This window comes from Euphorbia lathyris, chromosome 10 (assembly GCF_963576675.1).
Source record: "Euphorbia lathyris chromosome 10, ddEupLath1.1, whole genome shotgun sequence".
Taxonomy (NCBI): domain Eukaryota; kingdom Viridiplantae; phylum Streptophyta; class Magnoliopsida; order Malpighiales; family Euphorbiaceae; genus Euphorbia; species Euphorbia lathyris.
Window position 1 is genome coordinate 38,641,354 of NC_088919.1, and position 10,752 is coordinate 38,652,105.

The 10,752-nt window shown below is 35.1% G+C and overlaps 1 protein-coding gene across 1 annotated transcript; it reads right to left on the minus strand.

The window, feature by feature from the left end:
• Positions 1-6,687: 6,687 nt before the first annotated feature.
• LOC136208860 (ras-related protein Rab7) lies at positions 6,688-10,524 on the minus strand. Its single transcript, XM_066000118.1, has 7 exons — positions 10,210-10,524; positions 9,709-9,735; positions 9,478-9,577; positions 7,652-7,798; positions 7,468-7,548; positions 7,245-7,390; positions 6,688-6,954 (listed from the first exon to the last, which is right to left on the minus strand). Exons 1-7 carry the CDS (start codon positions 10,260-10,262, stop codon positions 6,888-6,890), a joined length of 621 nt encoding a protein of 206 aa, XP_065856190.1. The 5' UTR covers positions 10,263-10,524; the 3' UTR covers positions 6,688-6,887.
• Positions 10,525-10,752: the final 228 nt, after the last annotated feature.

The following is a 10,752-nucleotide window of genomic DNA, read 5'->3' on the forward strand; positions in this document are numbered from 1 at the left end:
CACGTGAATTTAAAGACCTAATCATATCACTTTAAATAAGTTCGAGGAATTAACAAGATACTAGTCCGCTTTTGGATTAATAATACACTATAAATTGAGAGTATCCATCAACTTTTTGTACCAATTTCAAAGTCTAAGAGCATCCTAGTGCACATGATTTAGTTGTTACTTTCTACAAAATAGTTGTAGCCAACCATTATTCAACATGTTACCAATTGTGGTTAGTAACTAAATTTGATAACAAAGAAAACTGATAATCACGAACAGAGGCGCCTAATTAGATGCGTCTACACGGGCCAAACACGGCTCGTTAATATTACTTGATAGTTAAACCCAATAATAGATATTATATTAATCTCTGACACATTTCCACACGCAAATGTCTCTATGGGCTTGTGTGTGTACAACACGGGCTCATCCTACCACATGTTTTTAATTTCACAAATTAACGAGGTTAACAGGACTTGAACCCTCGACCGTTTGATCCTAGAGACTCCGATACCATGTCATAGAACCTATTAAACTAAAAGCTAAAGCTGATAATTAAGGTCCAATCATTGATCTTATATTAATTTCTGACAGTGTCGAATATCCAAAGACGGATTCAGTTGCTAAGATAATTATTTATTTAATTAATTTTATTAAAATAATAATACATACTGAATAAATATTTTTTATTAATAATTAATATTGAATTAATTATGTTATTTGATAAAAAAGTATTAATTGTATGTTAATTGAATAAATATGAAATATTTTATAATGAGTGGGATCTACCAAAAAGTTGAAGTAACAATGTAAATGTACTCTAGTGATATATAATTGTAGAGTGTTTTTTTTTTTTTTACGATATTGTTCCCAATCCGCATAGCCCATAAGCTTCTCCGAGCATCTCTACGATGTCATATCACCAACTTAAAACATCCCACCACTTAAATTTTTTTACTCTAATAGGAAAAGAAATGCTCTACAAAAGAATCTTCAAAGACTCCACATGCCACACACAAAACAAAAAGAAAAAAATCGCTGCCTTGTTCTAATAAAGAAAAGAGGGCCAGTTAATAGTTAATTTGTCCAAATTTGCATTGAAGACATTATTATTTAGCCTCCATTTGATCATGTGTATCATTTGGTCTGATTTATTCTTATAGGTTACATTTAAATCATTTTGAATCAAAGACTACTCTTGATACAATCTTGTTTGGCTTACTTACTTGATTGAACCGGAACCCGAGAAAAGCAAATTTATTTGATTTGTTAATTTTTTTAATTTTTTTACATTACACAATTTTTAACACGTGATGTGTATTCGAAGCAATTGTTTAAAAAAGAAATATTTTCATATGGACTTAATATATAAGATAAATAAACAGCTAAATTTTTTCTTATTTATTTACATATTAAATCTATATAAAAATAACAATTAAAATAATTATACGTGTACATATTGATAAGATAATATTAACTGTATAGATAAGATTGTTTTATTTTTGAATTAGTCTCAGATTTCCCAGATTTTGTAATCTCTCAATATTTTCTGTTGTAACCTCTTATCCCTTTGTATTTATATTACACGGTTCTATCAATGAGAAATATACAGAGATTGAAACTCTTCATGGTATCAGAGCCCTAGTGGTCTCACAACTCTGTCTCTCTCTAAAATCATCTGTCACTATAATCGTTTGTGCTTCAGTTTTTTTTCCCCTTTCTCTGTGTTTGAGTTTCTCAGATTATGGCTACCGCTTGCAATCAAGGCACCCAAAATTCCACATCTTCCTCTTCCACTGCCCACGCTATTCCTGCCCTCAATTTGTCAACCCAATTATCTCACAAACTCACACCCAATAACTTCCTCCTATGGAAAACCCAAATTATTCCGATTCTCTACAGCTATAATCTTGAAGATCACATCGATGCTTCAATTTCCCCACCACCTGAAAAATTAGCAAATGGAGAATGCAATCCTATTTTTCTCGATTGGAAGCGTCGTGATCAGATGGTCATTAGTTGGATCATATCTTCCCTCTCTGAGGGTGTGTTACCCCAACTGGTTGGTGCTACAACTGCCAGTGCTGCCTGGCAAAAGCTTGTCAAAGCCTATTCGGCTGGCTCCCGGTCTCAGATACGAGATCTGAAACATCGACTCCATAACTTACGTAGGGAGAATGAAAGTATCTCTACCTGTGTTCAAAATGCCAAACTTATAAATGATCAACTCGCTTCCCTTGGTCACTCAGTTTCTGATGAAGATTTGGTTGAAGCTGTAATTGATGGCCTTGGGCCTGCTTACAGACCGTTTGTTCGTGCTTTGGAGGCACGGTTAGAAATTATTTCTTATGATGATCTTGTTGGATTATTGCTCAGTGAGGAGCGTCAATTAGCAAGGGAGCATGATTCTGTGTCTTTTACACCATCTGTGAATTTTTCTTCTAGAGGCTCTATCCGTGGTCGAGGACGTGGCCGAAGTGGTTATACCAGCTTCTCTTCTCGTCCTAATGAGTCTGTTTCTGCGCCGCTAGATGTGGGAACATTGACTTGTCATAATTGCAGGGGGGCGGGTCATATCTCCAGACAGTGCCCCTCTCCCAGATTCAACCGCAACATTCGCAAAAATATTAAACCTTCCTCAAATCTCGCCACAACAACAAACTCATCAAACACGGATTGGCTTGTTGATTCGGGAGCCACTCATCACCTAACTGCAGATCTTGGAAATTTACATGTTCACAGTGAATATGATGGACCAGAACAAGTTACTGTAGGTAATGGTCAAACAATTCCCATATCTCATGTTGGTAATTCAAAGTTCATTGTTTCAAATTCCTCTCTTAAATTTAAAGATGTCCTTCACGTCCCTAATACTGTTAATAATCTCTTGTCTGTTTCCTCTCTAACCAGATCAAATCCTATTTCTGTGGAATTTTTTGCTGACTATTTTATTTTGAAGGATTTGAGGACCAAGCAGGAACTTCATCGAGGAACAATTAGGGATGGCCTCTACACCATGTCTCTTCCACCAAGTGCTCCACATTATGTTCAAGCCTTTAATATTTCATTACCGTTGTGGCATGCCCGTCTTGGACATGCTAATTTTCCTGTTGTTCGCAAAACTTTATCTATGAATAATATTTCCTTTGATAAGGAGAATAAAAGTTCCATGTTGTGTGAACCTTGCTGTGTTTCCAAAATGCATAAATTGCCCTTTCCTATCTCAAATTTTATTGCTAATGGTCCATTAGATTTGATTTGCTCGGATGTATGGGGTCCTGCACCCATTACCTCATTTGATAATTGCCGCTATTATGTCCTTTTCTACGATCATTTTAGTAAATTCACTTGGTTATACTTTATTCGCTTCAAATCCGAAGTGTTGAGCGTGTTTATTAAATTTCGGGCCCTCGTTGAAAATCACTTTAATAGAAAAATAAAATCATTCCAAGCTGATTGGGGTGGTGAATTTCAAGCATTAACCCGTTATTTAGCAGAACATGGTATAAACCAACGAGTCTCTTGTCCCTATACACCCGAACAAAACGGATGTACCGAACGCAAACATCGTCATGTTGTTGAAAGTGGACTATCTCTATTAACACATGCTAAATTGCCTCTCAAATTTTGGACATATGCTTTTGATTGTGCCGTATACGTCAATAATCGGTTACATGTTCCTTTATTGAATAATTTTTCCTCTTATGAAAAATTGTTTGGAGTCCGTCCTGATTATAATTTATTACGTGTCTTTGGTTGTCTTTGCTATCCATGGTTGCGTCCATATAGTCCTTCCAAATTGCATCATCGTTCTACCAAATGCATTTTTTTTGGGTTATAGCAATATTCACAAAGGTTATCGTTGTTTTGATTGCCGCAGTAACAAAATTTATATCTCACGTCACGTTCTATTTGATGAGCAGGTGTTTCCCTATCAGGAGTTAGCTAATGAGTTTCTCTCTGAATCAACAAGCAATCTGAACAATCCAGTTACCATTACCTTCCCACATATCACATCTGGCCCCTTCACTGCCATTCCTCCTAAACAACAGCAAATTGCACATCCCAATATAGTACCAGATCCTGCTCAAAATAATAATTCACCTTTGCCAACTAATAGCCCACCCACAAATGATACAACAACCCAAAATCAAGATCTCCCTCCAACGTTACCCTCACCTCCACCCACTGTCAACCCAACATCAACATTGCCCACACCAATCACCGTCGACCTCAGCTCCTACCAAATCCCACAAATAACCCAAACTCACACTTCTCTTCCCACTCAAAACATACAAACAGCCCCCCCAACTCCCATCTCAAGTTCCATCACATCCCATGGTTACACGCAGTAAAACAGGCCGGCTACCGCCCCGTTTATTTCAAGCCACTATTGACACCCCAACTTGTTACACCAAAGCTATAACTATTCCACATTGGCGTGATGCTATGAGCAAGGAATATAATGCTCTTATTGACAATGCCACTTGGGAATTGGTCCCTGAAAGTGAAGCTCCAAATAAAATTGGATCTCGTTGGGTTTTTCGTACTAAACTTAATCCTGATGGAAGTATTGATCGTTATAAGGCACGCTTAGTTGCCAAAGGTTTTCATCAACGCCCCGGACTTGATTTTGATCACACCTACAGTCCAGTAATTAAACCAACAACCATACGGCTTTTACTAAGCCTTGCAATTTCACAAGATTGGTTAGTTCATCAATTGGATGTCTCAAATGCATTCTTACATGGCGAACTTGATGAAGTTGTATACATGGAGCAACCTCCAGGTTTTGTACATCCTCAATTTCCCAATCATGTCTGTAAGCTTCGAAAAAGTTTATATGGTCTAAAGCAGGCTCCTCGCATGTGGCATCGTTCACTTACTAAGGCTCTTTGTGAACTCGGCTTCTCTTGTTCAAAAGCAGATACATCACTATATTTTTTACAGGTAAAAAATGTTCGCCTATTTTGTCTGATATATGTAGACGACATCTTGATTACTGGAACATCCAAGTCTGCAGTCTCTAAGCTCATCTGTCAGTTACAGTCTCGATTTCCAATCCGTGATATGGGCCGACTTTCATACTTTCTCGGACTTCAAGCAAAATGGACTTCTACAACTCTCACTTTAACGCAGCAGAAATACATCCAGGACTTGCTTCGAAAGTCCTCTATGCATGAATGTAAAGGCATATCTACTCCAACTTGTTCTTCTGCCAAATTGAGTTTAGAAACTGGTGATCCTTTTGATAACCCAACTCTGTATCGCAGTATAGTCGGCAGGTTACAGTATGTTACCTTAACTAGACCTGATGTTGCCAACTCAGTCAATAAAGTAAGCCAGTTCATGCACCAACCGACCACAGAACATTGGAAAGCGGTAAAAAGAATTTTACGATATCTGCATTCCACTCCCAATCATGGATTATGTTTTGACAAAAGTAGTTCATGTGATATCACTAGTTATAGCGATTCAGATTGGGGTGGAGACCTCGATGATAGAAAATCAACAACAGGTTGTGCAGTTTTTGTTGGTAATAATTTAGTCTCTTGGCGATCCCGTAAGCAACGTACGGTTTCCAGATCATCAACGGAAGCAGAACATCGTGCACTTGCTTCACTTGCCTCCGAGGTAACATGGCTCACTATGCTCATGAATGAAATTGGTTTCAACCCTTCTCGCAGTCCCATCATTTTCTGTGACAATTTGGGAGCCACCTACTTAACAGCAAATCCAATTTTTCATGACCGTTCCAAACATTTGGAACTTGACTTCCATTTTGTTCGCGACAAGGTTGCTCACAAACAACTATGGGTCCGTTATATTTCAACTTTGGATCAAATTGCCGACATTCTCACTAAACCTCTTTCTAAAGCACGGTTTCAGCAGCTAAAAGACAAGTTAAAGATCCACCAACCTTTAACTTGAGGGGGGATGATAAGATAATATTAACTGTATAGATAAGATTGTTTTATTTTTGAATTAGTCTCAGATTTCCCAGATTTTGTAATCTCTCAATATTTTCTGTTGTAACCTCTTATCCCTTTGTATTTATATTACACGGTTCTATCAATGAGAAATATACAGAGATTGAAACTCTTCACATATCACGTGTCAAAAATTGTATCATATAGCAAAAGTAAAAAATAAACAAATCAATTAACTTTTCATTTAAATTGGATTAAATGACATACTAAAATACCTCAAGAGGCACATGTTAACGAATGATACTACAAATAAAATTTTGAATATCATAAAGCCAAATAAGCCTTTATACCCAATATAATTAAAAATATCAAATATCAAAATGGATTATCATATCATAATCGAATTATCATCAATATATGATTTGTACATTCAATGTGATTACATATAATGAAAATAGATAGATTGTATGGTTAGTTTGTTTTTGACAAACTAAAAATTACTGTGGTATTTTTACCATTAAATGATTGATATGAAATTAATCCAATGATATAAAACATGGTTCTAAAGTAACCACAAAAAGCACCGTGAAAATATCACAAAAATGATAATGAAATTATAATAAATATGATAATAATATCAGTAGTATTAGGTGTATTATCTTCGTGTTACCGTGTCAGAAATTGACAGGCCTAACACTAATGAACAAACTAAAAAACATCATAGAAATTTTATAAGGAACCAAAAACATTATTATAGTGAAGACTTGCAAACAATAACAATGTAGTGCCTAGAAAAGAAATCAAACACAACCTGAAGACATTGAAGCAAGTTTTTACAGAATTTGTTTCCCACAAACACTAATGTACAGTATAACCTCGTACATATCAATAAGAATGGTTAACACAAGGGTGCAAAACATTAATAACACTTGTAAAGATATCACTGATGCTGATGAACCAAAGCCATGCTTAGCATTCACATCCACTTGACCTAGGCTGACTGCTTGTACCAACATCAATGGTGTCCGGCAAGTATCTGCACAACACAAAATTACCACCCAAGTGCAACACCACCAAGCGGTATTAGTTTCGTTGAGTAGTTGACAAAGAAAAAACAGAATCCTTCTTAATTGTTGAAGTAAAAGTTCAACCATTCTCATCCAGTCAAAGTTTTACTATCCTTCTCAAAATCTTAAATGAAATAAAGATAATTTCAGAGCTAAATAATGGAATAGTATGAAGACACTTCTCACATATTTAGATGAATTACCAATTCAATATTTTAATTATTTATCGTGAAAAGAACATAATCGCAAAACAACTTACATCTCTTCCTCTTCCCCACTCTTCAAGGCATTCTTTGCTATGCACTGGAAAGCTTCTTCAACATTAATTCCTTCTTTAGCAGAGGTCTCAAAGTATGGTATATTACCTTTCGAAGCACACCAAGCCCGTGCTTTTTTTTCTGAAACCTGCAGTTCAAAAGAAGCAGTGGTATGTATAAGAATATGCATATATGTATACAGTTTGGAAAATTTAATATACGTACCACTCTACTATTTCCACCATCCACATCAACCTTATTTCCAAGGACAACAAATGGGAAATTCTCTGGATCTGAAGGACTTGCCTGCAGATAGAAAAATTTCCAGATGCAAAATCATCAACAAAACAACTGCCTAGAACATGGATTCTATTCAATAACTTTGTACTTGAAGACCAAAAGCAATTACCTGAATAAGGAACTCCTCCCTCCAGTTATTAAGGTTATCAAATGATTTCATTGAATTAACATCATATACGAGAACACAGCAATCAGCACCACGGTAAAAAGCAACACCGAGGCTTTGGAATCTTTCCTGGCCAGCTGTATCCCAAATCTGTCAAAAGAATTAACAGACAGCTAAATATTTGGGTACAGCAACTAGCAGAAAGCCAACAGCATGAAATGGCATATTTGAAAAGCCACAGTAATTCAAAGCACCAGCTGGATATGCTGAGAATCATTTAAATGCAATATCATCACAAAATCCATTTCTATTCACAATTCAAGTCATAATGCTACACTGCATATAAATTAACACCATTAGCTGATCTTTTCTATTCACAACTCATGTCACAATGCTACACTGCATATGCATTAACACCATTAGCTAATCTCATACCAAACTGCCACTTAAGTATCACAAAAAAAAATCAGAGCATATGACCTGAAATATAAAAATACAATAGCACATGATACATTTTTGTACTATCCCTAAGTAATATAATTACAGTTGTGAAATGGTACAAGTAAAATGCAAAAATATGAACCTGGTTTACAAAACTATCAACAACGAACTGAGAAATAAGACATCAAGGAAAAGAAAGGACTACCATATATTAATAACCAGCTAATCCAATTTTGGGTTGAAATTCCATAAGCATATCTTGATCACGTTAAATGTATGAGTAAACACATTTGAGGAAAAACCATATCATGTTTGATGAAAGTTAAATAAACTAACAACAACAACAACAACAACAACAACAAAGCCTTAGTCCCGAAATGATTCGGGGTCGGCTAACATGAACCATCATATAAAACCGTGAAATCAAGTCGGTAGGTTTGTGGTGGCCAGCGTAAAACTTAGCCACATCTTATGACATGAACCAACATAAGTTAAATAAACTAACATTTAGAAAATATTACTCAGAATAAGCATAAGACCCATATTAAAAAAATGTTCATTATCCAACGGTATAAAAATATAATGACTGCTTAAGGAACATTTTTATAGTAGTACCTTACTACCTTTACAATATTTAATAGTTCGAATGGCCTACATTTTATTATTTGAGATAGATTATTATAATGATCTCAAAAAGTCTTCAACATAAAAGAGTAAATGCATAATTAGAAATTTTAGGCAAATGATTGTTGCACTATTTTTCACATTGTTTAATTAATACAACCAAGCCTTATTGTACATGGAGTCATGGACTCTTTTTTTTTCCATTCACTCTTATTCATTGCAAGATCCTCTGGAAGATCTAATGATTGAATATCATTATTAATAACCTTCAACTACGTTAAGTTGGTCTTCCTCTAGCCTTCTTAACTTTATCCAACTTCAATACTGTTTCATGATGCTTCAAAATGAATAATAACAATGGAACAGTTTAAATGAATATGAAAATATAACAATGGAAATACAAAGAACAGTTTAAATTTTTTCCAAGGAAAACAAATATGAACAACTTGATTCATGACAGTAAGATCCAAACAGTTTCCAAAAGAGCATATTTAAGGAGGGGGTAGGAAAATAATGGATGGGATGAAGCGGCGAACCTTCCCTAAATTTGTTTTCAAAAGATTCATACATCTAGACACCACTTTGCTAACCACACACAAACTTGCTCTATAAATTCCATCACACACATATATAGTTAAGGAACTTTTAAAATATTAAGATGAAAATGAAAGATCTTACCAGAAAAGCACACCAAAACTCAAACCACTTACAGCAACTGCATATGGCACTATTGTGATTAGAGTAAGCCAAGTACTACTACTAACCTGTAGAGTGAATAGCCTATCTTCAAACTGCACTTCTTTAGTCAAGAAATCAGCTCCAATTGTTGCCTTGTATTGATTGCTAAACTTCTTATTTACATATCTAAAATAAAAGTTAAGATAAACAATAATAGAAGACAAAATGGCACCACTTAACTAATTTAAGCAAGGCATGTTTCCACCTAAATGAAACAATTATGAATCTCTAAACCATATTGTATAACTCAAGGATACTGATTCATCAAAGAGGTCTTCCCCACCCTGTTACAAAAGAATTAAACACAAATTACAAACAATTAGCTGAAACTCTACCAAGAACAATCCCGAAGAACTAATAGATGCATACAATTTACCAAATGCAAACAATCATTAGTCCAGATAATCCAATAGGTACACCATTCGCATCAACATGAACCAAACGCTCAATACTAGTTGGAAAAAGAAAAAAATCTGCCAATGAGTAAGGCAGTTAAAGCCTCAGATGCATGTTCCTAGAGAAAAATCCCATTGTAAAATTAGAAAAAGGAACGAAGAATCAGAGGTCATACAAAATCGAGTATCCACCACTTAATTCGAGCTAAGCCATTCCACAATCAGATCAAAAATAAAAACGAAGCAAGTGAAACTACTAGGGCGCAGAATTCATACGATCTCGAAAGATCCGCCTAATCTACCAACAAAACCTAAGGATTTCAACATATACATATTAGTCATGTATGAATAGGTTTAACTGACCCGCTATCGCCGAGGATGATAACCTTCAAAAGAGTTCTTCGTCTGGAAGGCATGATAATTTAATAGCAGAAAAGGAAATTCGATCGATCTGAAAGGGTATTTAATTTTCTTCTTGCTTCCGTTCAATAGGAGAAGACGGAAAAGAAGAGTGAATTTTCCCTTTTTTGTTCCCCTTTTCTGTTTGATTCTACTGCTACTACGAGACGAAGACGAGCTGTTAGATTTTCTTTTTTTCTTTTTTTCTATATTTTCTTTTTCTTTTTTCTTGAGAAAGTCAGGCCTTCTAAAGTTTCTAGTTGGTTTGGATACTTCTCGCTTATAAAAGCTGGTACTGACCTGTAATTTCAATTTGCCTATTTAAAAGAAAAAAAGTTAATTCTAATTTGAAGTGAAGGTTCTGGCGTGACTGGTAGGTGACGTGAACAACCAATTATTAATTTGACAAAAATATTGTGTTTTGAAAATTATTGGAAAAAAAAATTATATTAAAAATAAAATATTTTTCAATGTTTGTCTATAATGAAAAATGGATGGTTACTATTT

What these genes read in the sequence shown, in the direction of transcription:
- LOC136208860 (XM_066000118.1), bottom strand. Translation starts at nt 10,262, where the DNA reads ATGCCTTCCAGACGAAGAACTCTTTTGAAGGTTATCATCCTCGGCGAT. An exon ending in ATGGTGGAAATAGTAGAGTG is followed by an intron (nt 7,391 to 7,467) that starts GTACGTATATTA and finishes TTTGAACTGCAG; the next exon opens with GTTTCAGAAAAAAAAGCACG. An exon ending in AGTGGGGAAGAGGAAGAGAT is followed by an intron (nt 6,955 to 7,244) that starts GTAAGTTGTTTT and finishes TGTGTTGTGCAG; the next exon opens with ATACTTGCCGGACACCATTG.